This window comes from Pteropus medius, unplaced genomic scaffold (assembly GCF_902729225.1).
Source record: "Pteropus medius unplaced genomic scaffold, Ma_sr-lr_union100, whole genome shotgun sequence".
Taxonomy (NCBI): Eukaryota; Metazoa; Chordata; class Mammalia; order Chiroptera; family Pteropodidae; genus Pteropus; species Pteropus medius.
In genome coordinates, this window is record NW_024349797.1 from 4,496,811 (window position 1) to 4,515,008 (window position 18,198).

The window sequence follows — 18,198 nt, forward strand, 5'->3', positions numbered from 1 at the left end:
GCAAGCATCTACAAGTGTGTAGCTCTTCTCACATCCTGTCTCCTCAGGAAGATTCTCAGAGGCGACACTGCTGTGTGATGGGTTATACCGATTTTAATGGGAAAATATTTCTGACCAGATGATATTTGCCAAATAGATTGCATAAATTTGCTTACCACCTGCAGCGTATGAGTATAGTTATTCTGCTTCATCACTGCCAGCATTGGGAATCATCTTATGATTTTGTGTTTAAGTGGATAACTAAAAAAAAAGTTACCTTGGTGTTTTACTTGGTGTGCTCTCTGAGCGATCCTTACCCCCAATGGCATGGCTACCTGCCAACTCCGAGAGTGAGTTCTCTGGGATGTGGGGGATGCGAAGTTGACTCCCTCCCTCCTCCAGCCCTCAATGTAGGGCTCCTGTCGCTGAATCTGAGCTGGAATCACTTCTGCACACGGGGAGCTGTGGCCTTGTGCAGTGGCCTCCGGGTAAGGCGCTCCCTGGGAGTGGTGTGTTGAGCCCAGGTGAGAACAGCCAGGGCCTCTGGTTCCACCATCTCAAACGTCTTCCTCATGGTGACCCCTGACGACAGTGGTGGGGGATGCTGTGCTCTTATCAAGGGCTCTTCACATTGTTGGCCTCTCTCCCACAATTTCTGGATGCATGTATTCTTTAGTATAAATTCTACCTGGGCCTAAGTGGCATCTTTGGGGGTACTTCGAGAGAGCATTTTAATTATGGGGTATGGAAAGCCAAGAATCCAAAAAAGATGAGTCTCAAGAGAACTTGAAACTCTGAGCTCAGCTGGGAGGGATCTGGAAAGATCTGGCAGAGATCTCTTTCTCCTGGGGACCACTGAGCTCCTAGTCTGAATGCCAGCAGGGGTTAGAAATTGGGACGCGTTTGGCTGGAGCTGTCGCATGCAACCTTCTCCCCTCTCCCTGGAGACTAATGTGACCCTGAAGACACTGGATCTCTCCATGAACGGCTTTGGGAACGAGGGCGCTGCTGCCCTAGGAGACGTCCTCAGACTCAATAGCTTTCTGGCCCATCTAGATGTTAGCAGCAACAACATCGGCAGCGAAGGGATCTCCAAAATCAGCAAAGGACTGGAGGTTAATGAGAGCCTCAAAGTTCTGAAGGTAAAGCCTAGCTGGGAATGGGCCATTTCATGTGCACATGTGTGTGTATGTGTGTGCGTGTGCGTGCATCCATGTGTGTGTATGTGTGTGTCCATGTGTGTTAGGTTGGGGGCAGTAGGATGATGGGGCTGGATATTGCTGAAGAGAATCACTGGGAAAATCTACTTTGTCTTTCGCACGTGCATGTATTCTCGGCTCTCAGCTGTGAAACCAACGACTCCCTCTGCTCTCACCTGGTGCACATGTGGTAGTCATCTCCTGACTGGTCTTCCTTCCAATTGGGTCTCCTTCAGGCCCTTGAGCATAAATCCGACTTCCACCCGCAACCTCCTGTCTACTTTCCCTCAGCTTAGATCCCCCATAGCCTCCTGCTGCTCCAATCCATTACTCTGATTCCTGTGCACTTCTCCGACCTCGGTTTACCCCATGCTTCCACTCGCTCCCACCCAAGGCCTCAGGGTCTCTGTTCTTCTCCTTCCTCCTGCCAGGGCCTTGCTCACACTGCATCCTGGGCCTGCAGTGCTCCCTCCCCCGCTGCTCTCCTCCGCTTGCCGAAATTATTTCCTGCCTCGGAGCACAGCTCAAGCAGCAATTCCTCGGGGAACTCTGCCAAAGCCTCAGAACCCTGCTCACTCCTTCATGCAGAACTTGCCAGAGTTTCTCATCTGAATGACTATCTGTCCCCAACTAGTGTGAGAGCTTCATGAGAAAAAAGACTATTTTTGTGTTACCCATCGTTATAGCCCTCGTACCTAGCATAGTGCTGGGCGTGTAGTAGATGCCCAATGAATATTTATTAAATGAGTGAATGAATTCATATTTCATTTTAAATTAATTTGCTTATAAGGGCTAATTCATGATATAGAAGCTTCTGGGCAGTTGGAAAACACGTGAAAGGTGAGGCTCCCTCCCTGGGGCTCCTGCCATGGGCCAGGTCTGTATCAGACGATCGCCTCCTTACTCACAGCCCAGCCCACCAAAGAGGGCTCATTAGATCCACTCGTCAGATGAGAACACCGAGGCTACGTGACCTGCTCGGGCCACACAGCTAACGGGAGGCAGAGGAGAGTCAGCTCCACCTCCCTGGCTTTCCACTACAACTCCAACTTCTGCAAGATGCGGGGACCACAGATGTGGGGGTTCTGGTGGAAGAAGAATGGCAGTTAAGAATCAGTGCAAGTGATTCCTGGCATCTGAGAGGACAACCACCTTAGAACTGCTAAGGTGACAAGAGGAAGCCATATTCTGATGTGTGGAGGGAACAAGGTGACTGCAGACCAGACCAGAGAGCCATCTAGTGACTGGGAGAGCCGAGAGGCTGGCCTGGCTGGAGTGGGACCAGGTGGAACTCAGAGAGGAGAAACTGACCTGGCCTGCAAATGACTCAGCCCCAGTGGCCAATGAAGTCAAGGAAAGTTCAGCGAACCTGAATTTTAAAAGACTAAAAAGTTGCCTCAACAAAATGGCAGCAAGGGTTGTTCTTTTAGGATATTGGTGAATTTAACATTTTTTCTACCGTAACCAAGTATAATAAATATATTTTCATTTTTTAAAATGTTTAAAAGTGAGAAATAAAATTTAAACTAGAACTCTCAGTTTGGTCACAGGTGAAGACCACAATTTTGCCACTGGTGTTATCACGCTCTACATCCAGCCCCAGCCTTGCTTTCCCTAATTTTGAAAAAAGAATTCTCCCTGGGAAGTGAGTCGAGCCCTACCAGGGCAGGGCTCAAGTATCTCTTTTCTCCTTGGAATGCATCAGAGCCTGGGAAACAGCTGACACACAGCACACAGTAAAAGCTTCAGCCTGCCTCATCATGAAACCATCCAGCTGAAAGCCTTCAACAATGATAGCTAACATCTGTTCGCTGCTTGCTAGATATCAAAAATTCTTTTGAATGCTTTGTTTGAATTGACTTGTTGAATCCTCAGAGCAGCCCTGGGTGATGGGTACAGAGTTGTCAGGGAATTAACTCAAGATCAGAAAGCTAGTAAGCAGAGCCACTGTGCTCCACGTTCCCAGCCGTTAGCCTCTACGCCATATTTCAATGGCTCCCAGCACCAGTGGGATAACACCCTGAGAACTTAGCTAAGCCCACAAGGCCCTGTGTGATCTGGCCAGCTCTGTGACCTTGTTCTCTCTGTTCTCGCTCGCAAAATATTCACTTCTGCTCCTTGGCACTTCTTTGCTGCATCTTATTCCCACCTCTGGTCCTGCCTCCCCTTCTTCATACCTCCCTAATCCCCATTCATCCTGCAAAGTTTTGCTCAAGTGTCCCCTCCCCTCTACTGGATGCCCCTTTCCTTGGTCCTGCAGTATCAATGTGTACCTCTATCACTGCTATCATCACACTTCTGGTGCCATTTGATTGTTTGCTTATGTCCCCTTCTAGAGCATAAGCTACCTGAGGGCAGAGACCTTGTCATGTCTGCCTGTATATTTCTCAGTGCTTACACCAGCAAGTGGCACATGGCAGGCCCCCGATAAGTGTTAGATGGACGGACGGACGGACGGATGGATGGATGGATGGATGGTTGGTTGAATGGATGGATGAGCAGTGAGATGGGCAGATGGATGGATGATTGGACAAACAGACAGGGAGACAGGTGCTTATGGAGAAGTCTAGGTAGAAGACAGTGATTGTCATTTAATAGGAAGAAATGGAAGCAGTGCTCTCCTGTCCCCATCTCAGCCATCTCTCGTCTCTCCCCTCCTCCCACAGCTTTTCCTGAACCCTATAAATATGGATGGTGCTGTTTTACTAATCCTGTCCATCAAGAAGAACCCCAAATCCAAGATGGAAAATCTGGACATTTCTGTGAGTAATTGAATTAGGTAGTTACTTGCACCAGGGTTTACTTCTTTGAAAGGCAAAAGATACTCAGGACCACACCTAAGGAATGAAAAAAGGTTGATAAAATCTGTGGAAGCCAGGTTCGAGCAAATGCTATTTCACGGAACACATTTTCTCCTGCGGCCTATTGACCCAGCTCTGAGGGCCCCTCAATACGGGGAGTTCCCAATGTGTTTTGAGCCGTGACTGGATGGTTGGAATGATAGAGCCTCTTCCAGGGCACCTGCTCTGAAGACCAACACTGGTGTAGAAATGGACATTTCACAGCATTGGTTTCGGGCTCATCTCTCAACCCCATAGCTGCGTCTCATCTGTCACACACAGACACTTATGCTCGCCATCTGAGAGCAGAGCTGAGGTGACAGTATGTGACAAGCCCCCAGCACTCAGCTAGAGCATCTGATCAATCATGTGGGAGACTTACAAGTCAAACCACAACCTCTAAAGAAAAGGAACTATACCAGGCTAGGAGCAGCACTGTAGAACAAACTGGAAAAAATTAAACGCTCTGGCTAGCCCTTGGGTGGGCCGCTGGCCTGGGTAGGGAGATGGCATGATGGTGATGCCTTCTCCATGCTGGGTCCCCTCTCTCCCTGCCTCAGAATGTGCTGGTGTCCGAGCAGTTTGTGAAAATATTAGATGGGGTATATGCCGTCCACCCACAACTGGATGTGATATACAAGGCAGTACAAGGCCTCTCTGTCAAGAAAACCATCTTCCAGTGCACAAACGCCATAAAACTGATCCAGGTAAGCCCCTGATTTCCTCTCAGAGTCCCCGTGGACACCTGGAGAAAGCTGTTCTTTGACTCCCAATCACTACCCAGAGCCCCCAACTCCCACCCCAAAGTGTCTGCACAACCCTCTCTGACAAAGAATGTCTCAAACATGGAATGTCCCCTATGAATTTCGGATCCCTCAGTAGTGCTTCCTGACGCTCACAGGAAAGGGACAGCTAAGAACCAGCTGAAGGGGAAGGGGCTTGGAATAGGATGGTTTCTATCAGCCAGGCTTGTCCCCTTGCTGTTGTAGGACCGAAGGCAAGTCACTGAAGTTTTCTGTGCCTCAGTCTCTTCACCTGTAAAATAGGCATAATAATAGTACCCACCCCAGGAGGGCTGCTGTGAAAATGAAATTCTATAATATGCATGAAGTGCTTGGAGCAATGTCTGGCTTCTAATAACCACCCAACAAATGTAGGCTCTTTCCAATAACTGGTAAGGATGCCAAGACACCCCTATGGTCAGGACAGCTATTTGACGGCTTCAGCTAAAGAGAGAACCTCAAGTCTTTTCTATCTAGTGGTAACCTGGCTCAAGTCTTAGATTATCTCTGGCAATCACAGGAGGCAGGTATAACAGTGAAAATAAAAAATCAGAGACTATTAGAGCTGGAAGGGATATTAGAGTTATCACCAGCCCCAGGCCTGGCGTTTCCACCATTGGCTGTCACCCCGAGGTGGAGGCGATGGCCCTGCTTCTGGATGCAGAACTGTTGCTACCTGGGGAAGCAAGAACGGGGACGATGACGTGCAAAGGTGGGTTCTGCAGGGTGCGTGACCTGGGACTGCTTCCTGCCCCCGCTTGGTCTGCTTTGTGCCTTAGCTTCCAGGACTAAATACAAGAGCTCTTGCATGAAAATTACTTTTGCGTGAAAAGTTCTAGAAGGTAAAGGGTATCGAGTATCTTCAGATGTCCTTGGGTGGAACCAAGGGGGAATCTGTTTTGCAAGGGAAGTAAGATACTCCAGTGAATGGGAATCGAGTTATCTGATGCAAAGTGGGAGGCCTGTCCTTTGTTTAAAACAGCACAGAGAAGGGATATCTGAGTAGAGACCAAACTGGACACGCAATGTGAAACACAGTCCTTTCCTTCAGGCGACTAAAATTCTGGTTGGGAAGACGGGACAGATACAGTAACTTCTAATAGAAAGTGTCATATGATAAATAAGTGATTAAGGCAGCACATATAATCAGAATCTAAAGTGGAGGTCAAGTAGGATTGGGCAAACAGAAAAGGATGCTTCCCAGCCTAAATGCCCAACAATAGATGATCAGATAAAGAAGATGTGGTACATATATACTATGGAATATTACTCAGCCATAAAAAAGAATGAAAATTTACCATTTGCAACAATATAGATGGACCTTGAGGGTATTATGCTAAGTGAAATAAGTCAGGCAGAGAAAGACAAATACCATATGATCTCACTTATATGTGAAGTCTAAAGAACAATATAAATAAACAAATGAAACAGAAAGAGACTCATAGACACAGAGAACAAATTGATGGTTGCCAGATGGGAGGGTAGTCGGGGGGCTGGGTGAAAAGTGGAAGGGAGTAAGAAGTACGAATGGTAGTTAAAAAATAGTCTCAGGGATGTAAAGTACAGCATAAAGAATACAGTCAATAATATTATAATAACTATGTATAGTGCCAGGTGGGTACTAGACTTATAGAGTATCTCTGTGTAAATTATATGACTATCTAACCACTATCCTGAAAACCTAAAACTAATATAAAATAAAAGTGAATGTCAACTGTAATTGAAAAAAAAAATTAAAATAAAAGATTCTTCCTGGAAGAAATGGGGTTGGGGAAGGGCCTTGAAGAGCAGGAAGGAGTCAGGTGAGCAGTGGCCAAGGGAACAGTTCTGAGAGGAGGAGCCCCACCAGCAAAGGCACAGAGGTGGAGCCACACGCAGGTTGTTGTGGGGAGAGGAACAGGACCCTGTGGCTCCACCAGAAGAACTGTGTGGCTCCTGGCTCACGGGGAAGCCTGGAATCAAGCCGGAAAGGGAGGCTGGGCTGAATGTGGCATACCCCAGATTTTAGGCTCAGAGGCGAGTTTGATTCTGTAGGGAGGAGGAAGCCAGCCAGAGTTGAGCCGTGGGTGCGATGTGAATTCAGCAGGGATGAAGCATTAGAAAAGGAAATGAACTGAAGAGGGGGAAATGAATGAGGACACTATCATAGCATTCTAGATATGGGATGACAACATGGCTGAGGATGACAATGGAAGCGGAGGGACAGATGCAGGAGATATCGCTATGGGGCATCTCCGGTGCTCGGAGAATGGTTGGTCGTGTGGTGCGTGTGTTTGTGTGTGTGTGTGTGTGTGTGTGTACGCGTGCACGCGTGTGTTGGGAGGAAGAGGTCTATGGTGATAGGACAGAGCCGAAGATAACCCCAAATTTTCAAGCCCAATAAACTAACAGGAGAATGTACCCTTACCAGATGTAGGGAAGTCCTGTGGGGAAAGGGGGCCGCCCCTCGGGCTCCCTCCCTCTCTAGCCCCAGCCCTCCCCATTCCACCCCTTTCTTCTCCACTTTTTGGCCCCACCGAATTTCTCCCCATTCTTTTTTGCATCGGTTCTCTTAACTCCAAGCCTGGGCACATGCACATCTGTCCGCCTGGAACGCCCTTCCCCCCGCCCTTTGTCTCGCTCATTCCTACTCATTCTCCAGGTCTCTACCAAAGTGTCCCAGCCTTGGGCAACCGTTCGCAACTCCCTAGTCAAGAGTAAATAAATGCCTTTGCCCTTGCAGCCTTCCCCTTTACCCTTCCGCCGCAGCTGTGAATCCTCCAGGACAGAAGCTGCATAGGATCTTATCGATAGCACCTATCAAAGTAACAGGCCCTTGTTAAGGTCAAGGTTCTTAGTTGCTGCCCACGGAATCCATTCTAACTAGGTTCAGCAAGGAGGGATGTATTACCAGAGATAGACCACAGAAACATTGAGAGGGCCGAAGAAACAGACTCTGGTTTGAGATTCCAGAAATGGTTTCCCAAACATCTTGACTGGGTTACCAGGATGGCTGCTGCTTCTGCCGCAATCAGGAACCTGCCCAACCAGGAATCGCCCCTGAATCAGAAAGCGGCCCCCACACCTGCCCACAGCCTGCTCTCTGCAAATCAGACCTCTCGCACGTAGGTCTCACCCAAGTGCTTGGCGAAGCCCATCCCATCCCGACTCCTAGCTGCAAGTGGGCTTGGGGAATGCCAGCTTTTAGCTCTATAGAGAGACATACTATGAAGGAACTGGAGTGGGCGTCAAGGGCTCACCTTGGTATTCGCCACAACATCCAGCAGCTGTTTGCAGAATCGATATTCACTTTGGATGTGTTGGATTAAGGTGCCAGTGGGGTGTCACCATGGATGTGGGAGCAGCTGCTGAGGATGCAGAACTGGAAATGTGGGATTGGGAGTCACCCCAGGGAGGAGGGCAGCGGGGAGGAGGGCAGGGAGGGGCAGTGCACACCAGAGAGGGAAGTGTGGGGAAAGGAGAGCAGAGGCCAAGGACTGACCCCTGAGAAACTTCTCCGGGAGCAGGATGTCTGTAGGAATGTGGATCGATTCAGCTGGGCCTTGCCTGGGGCCTTTGAGAGTGAAAGGGGAAAAGAATCAAAAGAAAAAAATACCAAGAAAAGGATCCCAAAAGGATATTTTAATGATTTTGAAATATCATTATATCATTGTACTAATATATCAATATCAATATATTAGTACAGTGCATTTCATTAAACATGTACAGTAAAAAGGTGATTTATGGATGAGTAGATAGACAGACAGACAGATAGGCAGATAGACAGATGAAAGAATACACATCTGGATGGTGGGATTAGATTTATGGGTTATTTTTTATTTTCTTCTTTCTACTAATCTAAAATTACCTTACAATATGAGTAGGTAATATTTTTGAAATGAAAACGATGAAATATTATTTTTAAAATACTCTAACACAGTACATCTCCGTATAAGCCTTTGCACGAAATGATGAGTGCTATGCATTCTGAGAGCTGGCCCTGCGGGTCGCACGACATGGCTGTGGTTCGGTCTTCTGGCCTCTGAGCTGACAACAGCCCACCCACCATCCACAGTGCATCACCTACACTGGTCTTAGCAGAAGCAATTTCAAGACTAAATAATACTTGTCAATACGGTGACCCTCCCTACTCCCTCGATGCTGTGGGACCGTCACAGCATCGACACCAGTCTTTCCACCTTTGGAACCGCATGGAGATCCTGCTCAGTGGGCTGGGGCCTCCTGGAAACTGGGCAAATGCACAAGAACCCACGTGGCGTGCAGTTGGCCGTGCCTCAGTTTGTCCGTGCAGGGCTCCTGATCTTACGCAGCTCTAACATCCGGGAGACTCAAGTTCCTGGGTCTGCCTTCTCACACTCCTGCTCTGCCTGCTAGGTCTGCAGCTGGGCTGCCCTGTGATGGGAGGGGAGCGAGAGTTGTTATAGATGTTAAATGGTCAAGTGTTTGCTCCTGGTGTCTTCTGCCTCTCTCAGAACTATGCAGACCAGCACAAAATCACGATCTTGGACTTCTTCAAGAGCTTGAACCCTAACAGAATGATCACGATGCCTGTGGGTGAGTTCCGGAAAGCCATGTTAAAGGTACGTTGATCCCTAGTAGCCACAGGCACTGTGTGTGCATGTGTGTGTATGCGTGTGTGTGTGTGTGTGTGTGTGTGCGTGCGCGCGCGCCTGGAGAGTGGGTAAGCAGAGAGCTCCATTAACTTCACATGTTCTATCCACCTCCTCAGCAAAACAAGGTCCCCATAAACCGGTACCAACTCAGGGACCTGATAAAGCGGATGTATGAGAAGAAGACAGGCATGGTGAACTTCAGGTCAGTGGCTGGCCCCCATACCGCTTTTGTTCCAGGAAAGTCCTCAGTTCTCCATAAGTCACCCCGGCTGGATTGGCCTGAGCTCCAGGGACAACCCTGTCCGCATTTTATTAGGTCTGACCTCCCCCACCTCGCCTACGCTGCACAGCGGGCGGCCTTCACCCTGGGCCCCAAGGCTGGCCCCACTGTTTACTTTCTTCTCATCTTCCATTGGCTCAGCCATGCTTCAGTCTCGACCACATGCTGCAGGCTTTAGGGCCAGTCTCTGAGGACACAGTGCACACAGCCAATAGGAGGTGACACAAGGGAGCAAATGATTAGATCCCAACATATGAGAGAGGCATGGCCGTATGCAGGACTCCCAGTCTCCAAGTCTTTAGAATGGGGTGATAACCGCAGCACCCAAAAGGGTTCTGTAAGGATCAAATGGGGACAGTGCATGTAAGGGGCTGGCACATGTCATCCAGCAAAGGCCTTTCCCTCAGGAAGGCTCAGGCTTGCATACCCTCCACCCCTTGCCTCTGTCCTTAACTTTCCCATCTGCCTCCTGGAAGTGCTTATTCCTCGGGACACTTGTGGGAAGTGCCCAAGGCAGAGCTCAAGAGATCAGTTTCCAAGTCCTGCAACTCCCCGGACCCAATTTTGCAGACAAGGTCACATGACCATCGAGAGGCAGTCCTGAGGTCTGTGCCTCTGAGTTTCAAGAACTGAGCGAGGGGCTCTCATGGGCCCTGAGATGACACCCTACAGCTCTATTAGTTCCGACTGAAGAAGCAGAGTTGTAATTTTTATTGTTGCATGAATTTTTTATTTTCAGTTTTTGGACCAAATATCTACTTGTAAAAATTCTAAATCCGTGGAAGTATAGCAAGGAGAAAATGGAGGTCCTCTTTCATCTCACCCCACTCCCACGTTTCACTCTGCCTTCCGCGGTGCCCTCATGATATTTCCGTATCTTTCCATACCTTTCCCCACATACTCACAATTGATTTGTGTGTGTGTCTGTGTGTGTGTGTGCGTGTGTGCAGTGTGTGTGTGTGTGTGTCTGTGTGTGTGTGTGTGTCTACCCAGTGATAAAATGATTAAAAGCATGAGCTATAGGGCTAAACCACCTGGGTTCCAATCCCGGCTCCACTCCTGCGGAACCTTGGGCAAGTTACCTGATCCCCCCGTGCCTCAGTTTCCCCATCATTTAACAGTCTTTGAGGATTAAATGAATTAATGCCTATGAAGCAGTTAGAACATTGCCTGGCACATGGTAGACTCAGAGTACGCATATGTCTTATTATACGTTATATTACACACACACACACAGTTTCTTATCATCCATAGAATCATACAATCGCATTCCTCTGAACGTGCTTTGCCTTACAGTATGTCTGGGGATCAATCTTTCCATATCACCACATTTAGAGCCATCTCAGTCTTTTTAGCTACCACATGGTATATCACAGTAGAGAAGTCTTGTAATTTAATCTCTTCTTTATGGACATTTACTTCCAATGTTTTGCTACTACAAATCCTACCGCCACCAACATCCTTTTGTATACAGTGCTTGCTCACGCATGTTTAACATGGGCTCAGTGGAGTGGGCCCAGTGCAATCGCTGGGCCGAAGAGTGTGCACATTCTAAGTTTAAATTACTGCCAAATCCTTGCCGACAACGTAAACCAGCTCTCTCCACTCCACCCTCATGCCAACACCAAACCTTATTCACATTCAATGCTCTACCAAGCTGAGAGATGGGTTTACAAACGGCCTCGCTTGAAGTTGAGCCTGTCAAAACATTCTCATCAATCAGCCATGAGGCTGCATTGGTGCTCAGCATTATCCCCTTACCTTTCAAACCAGCTTACTGTAAATGGTGAAGCCATAGCAACAAGTCTGGCCTGGAAAGAAGTCTCTGTGACAGAGAAGTCCTGGCAAGTCGGATGGTGACAGAGAGGAGGCAGAGAGCTGGCTGAAACCTCAGTGGACAAACACCAAGGCCAAGACTGTGAGCGAGCCAATAAAGTCTGGCTTGGTCTTGGCATCTCTGGGCTGCTGCAGGTGTGCCCTTCACCAGAGGAGCACCCTCTGGTTTTAGCAACTAGCAGGGAGCACATCCTTGGAGGCCTCTTTAACAGCCATGAAGACAAATTGGGAATGCAACGGGGTTGCTAGGTGGCAGGAAAAGAGCAGTGGGAAGGAGGTCAGTGCACAAAGCGCTCATCATAGTAACTGTAAACTGTCAAGGGGAGAGATTTCTGAGATGCGGAGGCAGTGGCAGAGGGAACAGATGCTCAGGAAATGAGGATAGGGGCCTTTAGAAGCAAATGCCGAGGGGTCACGTGGAGAGAGCCCAGGACAGGAGACAGAGAGACCTGGCTTCTAGTCGAGGCCGGGCACTGCCTGGCAACCGGACCTTGAAACCTCATGGTTCCACCTGAGAAATGAGACAATAAAGGCTTCCCAACCTATTGTAGGAACCTACCATTTAGCATTAAAAAATTTGGGAAACTGGGAAGACAGTAGGAGCTTAGCAAAAGAAAAGCAATAATAGTCAAGAAAAGCATACACAGAGCTGGGGGGAGGCCGGGGAGGGGGTGGTACCTTAAAGGGTTGTGGTTAACCTTGTCAGTCCCCTTCATGGATGAGCAAGGGCAGGAACTGTCTGATGCATCTCTGTAGCACCATGTGGTGTCTGGCACATAAGATGCTCAATAAATACCTGTGGAATGAATGAACGCATTCACCTGGAGATTCTTTTGGGCAAGTGGTGGAAAACTGGAAATGTTTGAGGGGGGTCTCCAGGAACCGACACTTTAGAGCACCAGTGGCATACTGGAATGGCATCTAGGAATCAAGTCGCTACCTTTGGGTCTCACTTTGCTGCACCAAGGCTGGCGGTGAGGCCGAGGCCTCTCTGCATGTGAGGCAGAGTCATTATTTGAATAATTTTTGTCCCCATCTCCACAGCATATTCCCCTTTCTCATCCTTATTCAAAGTCTTCGCCTAAAGTTGAATTTGGGTAGTACAGGGGCTCAGAGTCAAAATTGGGATGATGAAAAGAAAATAAAGAAATGCAATCAGGAGTTTGCGGGATGAAACTCGTGTCTATCACACCTGTCAGGGTATGCAGATGTCTTTGCTCCAACTCTTCAAATAAATCAAATCTGCTTAAAGTCAGGGACCGTGTCTTTTAAGTCTATTATAACCCATAAAATTCTCCATCAAGTCCTCTGCCCGTAGTGAGCATCCAATCACTGCTGGTGCCTGGGTGGAACCCTGCAGGTAATGAGGCCATGAAGTATCAAAGCTTGTTATGGATTGTAGGTTAGATCAATAAAAACCGCAAAGTTTTCTCAAGATGCTTTTATGCATCTTTTGCGTAAAAATGAAGAGGCAACGGTTTTTTAATCAAATGTTATTTTTTGCTTGGGTAGCTATTGGGGACTGATGGAGATATGGAGAAGCTAAAATGTCCTCTCCCACCACCCTTGACCCTCCGGGACAGCCTTTGACACTGCCACCGCCAAGAAAGTGAAGGGCGGTGAGTCAGAAACCTGCTTGCAACAGCCCTGGAGCCTTCCCAATGGTGGAGTAATTCCTACCTGTGGCCACTAGGTGTCAGGTCAGCTCCAAAAGTCCTCAGCTTTGCACCGTTTGCCTTGCACTTCCTCTGATCTGCCAAACTTCCTCCGGTAGGACCCAGACATGAAATATGAGCCCAGAAGTGTTCAGCAGCCTGACACCTGGGCAGACCTCGCCAAGGCTCAGTGTCCTCATTGTAAATCGAGGTTACTAATAGCTACCTTGTTGTGAGAAAGAAAATCAGGCACTGGTAAAAGCTCCATAAACATTCAGTCCTCTCTCCATGTCAGCCCACCCTGGAGCTGGGCAACACCACAGGAGGAGATGTGCTCCACTTGGGGGGACTGCACAAGGCATGCGCCCAGAGAGCTGACTCACACTTTACCAGCCTGCCAAGCCTGGAGGCTGACAGGCAGGTGGACCCCCGCAGGAACTCAAGACCAAGGTGAGGCCGAGGGGCCTTGCAGGAGTGGGAGGGGCCTTGCAGGAGTGGGAGGGGCCTTGCAGGAGTGGGAGAGGCCGTCAGGTCAAAGCCCGCCCAGAGGCGCTGGCCCACAAGCCCAGCTCTGAAGGCAGTCAGGCTGCAGCCCGGGGAAGTGGCACCCTGGGCGTGGCCCTCCTGCCATAACCCCACTCAGAGTGGCTTCATGTACTAACTCTCCGTAACCTCACAGTGACCCACTGTGGTGTTGTTATCCCCATTTTACAGATGGGGAAATGGAGACATAGATAAATTAAGCATCTTGCCCAAGGTCTCCTGCTAGTGAGTGGCAAGGCTGAGATTCAGACCCTTGCAATTCAGCTCTGGCTCCCTCAGGTCTTAACCACTGTGCAGCTCCGCCCCTCTATGGCTTCCACGCAGCTTATCAACATGGGGAAGTTTAAATGCACTTGCTCTGTTTACATCCTTTCTGCAGCAAAGTGAGGAATAGCTAAATTGGTAAGGGTGCATGAGCTCCAAGCCAGGCTGGACTAGCCCATGAAAAGGAGGCAAAGGCAGATGGCCATGCTCCGTTGTAGCCGATTTCTCACGACCAGGTTGATAAGCCCTCCTTGCCTCCTGCATTGCTCAGAAATTGTACCAGGGGAGGTAGGTTGGGAGAAGAGAAGGAAAAATGTGGAATATTTCTGTGTGCCAGAATTGTAAAGTGGTTAAGTATGCAAATTCTGGCACCTGACAGTTCCGTATCAATTCCTGGCTTTACCAATTACCAGCTCTGCGACCTTGAGCAAGTCACTCAACCTTTCTCTGAATCTCAATTTCCTCATCTGTAAATAGAAATTATAATGGTACCCCCTCTCCTATAGTGTTACAGTGAAGATTCAAAGACATTACGCATGCGAAACACTGAGCCCAAGGCTTACACACAACTAGTGCTTAATATAAGCATGACCTTATTACAGTGGAGTTCCATTCCTAAGAGGAAGTTGTAGGTCCAGCAGGGCCCATTAGGGGCCAAACTGAGCAGCCATCTTTGAAACTCCCAAGTGCTGGGGTCTTTGAAACACCATGAGAAGCATTTCAATCTCAGGCTTTGGTTTAAGCCTTGCATAAAATAAAAAGAATTTGTCCAGAACCTTAAGAATTGGAGGGAAGAGGGAGGGCCAGAGACCAGCAACACTATGTGGGCAATGCCGGGGACACAGTGGCTCTCTGGCACCTTTCTTGGCTGCTGAGGTCTGAACCCCCTTCCTGGGCTAGGGATGCCCCACCTTATAATCCTTAGTAAGGGTGGCTGTGACTTGAAGCTGAGACATAGACCATGCCTACACCAGTCACCAACTCTCTGGGCTAGATTCAGAGTTGGTGTCCCGAAGAACCAGGGCCCACAGAGAATTCCCTCCGGCAGCCACGTCCCTACAGCTGGATAGAGTCCTCGGAGCCGTTGTGGTGGCGATACTGGTGGACTCGTTTAGTGTCCAGGGCCTGCAGGGTCAGCGGTGCAAGCTGCAGCCTCTGGTGTGTGGCCAAGGTGGCAGCCGTGGTGTCCCCAGGGGACCAGGCTGCCTTGTCAAGCAGAGGGCTTTGGATTCATTTTGTTTTGCTTTGTTTTAAACAAAAGAAAACAATGATTGGCAAGGCAAGCTTGTGTCCTAGGTGCTGGCTGCCGACCAGTGACCTTGAACGAGGAAAGAGAAAGCAGTTCTCCTTCAGGAAGCAGACACCCTGAGCAGGAAGGGAATATGGGGGCAGCTTGGTGGGGGGGCACCTGGGGCCCAGTGGTACCTTTTAAGGAGGGACTGGGGTGTGACCTTCTGAGGGCTCTCGTGTTACCACCACCTTAGAGAGTTCTTGATGAGCCGGTGTGGGGCTGCTGTGGCGACCAGATGACTAAGACGTAACCGTGAGTGTGCGCATGCGTTGTGGTAAAATCAAGAACATAATGGATCTTTTTTCCAGTTCCATGCCCCAGAACTTTAAACACCCTTGGAATTTCCTGAGTGAGAGGAGTGTCTGTTATGCTAATGAGGTGACTCAGGGTGAGCCTCTAGATAGTTTCAGGATGGGGCTGGTCACCAGAAAGACCAGCCACGTGAGTGGAGGTTGAGACTTTCAGCCAACAGAAGGAGAGGAGGTTGGAGATGGAGTTCAAGCACGCAGCCAGAGTTCAATAAATCATGCCTCACAGTGAAACCCCAATGAAAACTCTGGATGACGAGGCTCAGTGGCACTTCCTGGAGTGTGAACACATCCATGTGTTGGGAGGGTGGTACCCTGACTCCACAGGGAGGGAGTACAGAAGCTCTGGACTCGCTCCCAGATCTTGCCCTGTGTGTCTCTTCATTTGGCTGCTGCTGAGTTGTATCCTTTATAATAAAACGATAATCATAAGCATAGCATTTTCACTGAGTCCTGAGTCATTCTAGAGAATTATCAAAATTGGGCGGGGGAGGCGGTCATGGGAGCACCCCAATTTGGAGCTGGCTGGTCAGAAGCACAGGTGTCCTGGGGACTCCACTTGCAGCTGGTGTGTAAAGTGGGTGTTGTCTGTGGGGGACTGGGCCATTAATTTGTGGAGTCTGAGACTAACTCTGGGTGGTTAGTGTCAGAATTGAAATGCAGTACATGCACTCCAGGTGGCTTTACCACATGGGGAAATGGAACACATATGCACAAAAGTATGCTCGAATTTGAATTATAGAGACATGACATGAATATGTCCATGCCAAGAAAGAGAGTGTCTGTTCCCAACAGAGGGGCTGACCTGTGTACTAACCCCCAGACCTGCCTGCTCTCTTGCGGGCATCCTAACCGCTGGGCTTTGCTGCAGCCCTGCTTGTACCTCTCTCCTGCCTGTACCTCTATATTCCCAGCAGAGGGCGCTCCAAACTCACAAGTCCTCAATTCCGCAGCGCTTTGGCTCAAGGGTTGGGTGAATTCCAGAAAAAGAAAATAGGAGCCCAGACTGGTTCTGGGAAATCAAATTATTAGGTGCCTGAAAAAGACAGCAATGCAAATGGCTTCAGTGACACAGGTCACAGTGGGGGAGGTCCCTAGGCTAGAACCCTCAACCTGCCTGGGGAGCCAGTTTCTCCATTCAGGGCCAGAACTAGGTTCTGTGGGGGCTGAGCTTACACAATTTGGAGAGCCTTTTTAAAAATATATAATGTTAGGTATAGAAAACGGATGTTCATTTAAAATGAGGGCAAAAATTACAACAAATGACTCATTTAAAAATTTTTGACAATGGCATAAACCTCAAATCCTCCCAGGGCCTCCGAAGGGGCCTGGTAGAGTGAGGGTCCTGGCAGCTGGAGCCTTTTTGGGTCCCCAGTAAGGCCACCCTGTCTGCATCTCCTCCAGTAGAGAGCAGACACCTTCCTAACGCAGAATCCAATTTGCTTCCTGAGCCCATCCTGCCGCAAAAACAGGCTAAAAGGACATGATTTCCAGGGGTTCCATCCTGTGAGGTGCTTGTCTCATTCCCACACCTCTCATCACCTCTGTCCTTGGGGCAGCCAGTTGCAGTCATACCATGAACATGTGTGGGATGCTGTCCCTCCCTCTCTGCCACTCCCAAGAGGCTGCTGCCTCTAACCCCTCTACCTTTGGGGGAGTCATGGCAGTTCTTGGGATCCTCCTTTCCTGAGTCCTGGCTCTAAGATGGGTCCTTGATCTACTCTGAGTTATTTGAAGACAGAAACCCACAGCTCCCAGAAAGCCACTCCCAAGGGAACGTGAAGTAGGAGACGGCCCCTCCTTGAAATTAGTCCCATGAGACCAGGCGAGGCCCCTGATGGTCTGAGTGTAGACGGAGAAGTGAAGGGACCCACGCTGGAGCCTGGGGAACCCGGAACTGTTAATGAGGTCTCTGAGAAGAAGACTAAGTGGGGAGATCACCGAGGAGGAGGAGGAGACCGGAGAGTGTGGGGTGCTGGAAGGCAGTTGGAGGAAGTGAGCAAGCAAAAAAGACTGACCCAAAGAGCAGGGTGGGCAGGTGGGCGGTACCAGGGGAGCAGAGCGTATGTGAGATGAGGGCAAAGGTGACAGAGGAAGAAAGGGACAGGGAGGGGCCACCAAATATCAGACCTCCCGTCACGGCCGCACTCTGTTACTTGCAGCCCAAAGCATCCTAAGAGACACAAATGCCCTTCCCATGCTCCCAGCACAAAGCATCATTCTGCGTGTCCACCGTCTGGTGACATGTGGCCCTCCCCTACTAGGCCGTGCGTCCCTTTGCGTCTGGGGCTGTGTTCCCATCTGTGGATCTCCATGCTTAGCACCATGCCTGGGACAGAGTAGGGCTCAGAGATATTTGGTGAATAGATGTAAAGGATGGAAGAGTGAGTGAGTGGATCCCTGCTCTCGGCAGCCCCGCTGTGGGGTGGGAGTGGGGGGTTCCTCCTAGCCACTCCAGCAGACCACCAGCAGCAGCCTGGCAGTGCCCAGGTGTAAACACATCTGAGCAGGGGGGACGCCTACAGATGCCTGAGACGTCAGAAGCTGGAACTCCAGCAAAACTTTGACAGCAGATGCTCCAAGTGCCCCAAGAAGGCTGAGGCTTGAA

The 18,198-nt window shown here is 49.4% G+C and overlaps 1 protein-coding gene and 2 long non-coding RNA genes across 5 annotated transcripts in view; 2 read left to right on the top strand and 1 right to left on the bottom strand.

The window, feature by feature from the left end:
• Window positions 1–11,135, top strand: part of LRRC74A (leucine rich repeat containing 74A) — a 23,642-nt gene extending 12,507 nt beyond the window's left edge. For 2 of the 3 annotated variants that reach the window (XM_039883887.1, XM_039883889.1), the window contains 7 exons: window positions 382–467; window positions 927–1,121; window positions 3,845–3,940; window positions 4,579–4,725; window positions 9,273–9,380; window positions 9,530–9,615; window positions 10,931–11,135. In XM_039883887.1, the coding sequence (XP_039739821.1) occupies window positions 382–467; window positions 927–1,121; window positions 3,845–3,940; window positions 4,579–4,725; window positions 9,273–9,380; window positions 9,530–9,615; window positions 10,931–11,048 (836 nt within the window). In that variant the 3' untranslated portion in view covers window positions 11,049–11,135. The remainder of the gene's footprint in view (window positions 1–381; window positions 468–926; window positions 1,122–3,844; window positions 3,941–4,578; window positions 4,726–9,272; window positions 9,381–9,529; window positions 9,616–10,930) is intronic. The other variant, XM_039883888.1, reaches the window with a different exon arrangement.
• LOC120619538 (uncharacterized) lies at window positions 8,768–15,633 on the bottom strand. Its single transcript, XR_005657534.1, has 3 exons — window positions 15,417–15,633; window positions 12,208–12,325; window positions 8,768–9,192 (listed from the first exon to the last, which is right to left on the bottom strand). It is a non-coding gene; the product is annotated as an uncharacterized LOC120619538 (long non-coding RNA).
• A 288-nt stretch (window positions 15,634–15,921) lies between these two features.
• The window catches only part of LOC120619537 (uncharacterized), a 10,205-nt gene continuing 7,928 nt past the window's right edge, over window positions 15,922–18,198 (top strand). Inside the window, exon 1 of the long non-coding RNA XR_005657533.1 lies at window positions 15,922–15,992. This is a non-coding gene — a long non-coding RNA (uncharacterized LOC120619537). The remainder of the gene's footprint in view (window positions 15,993–18,198) is intronic.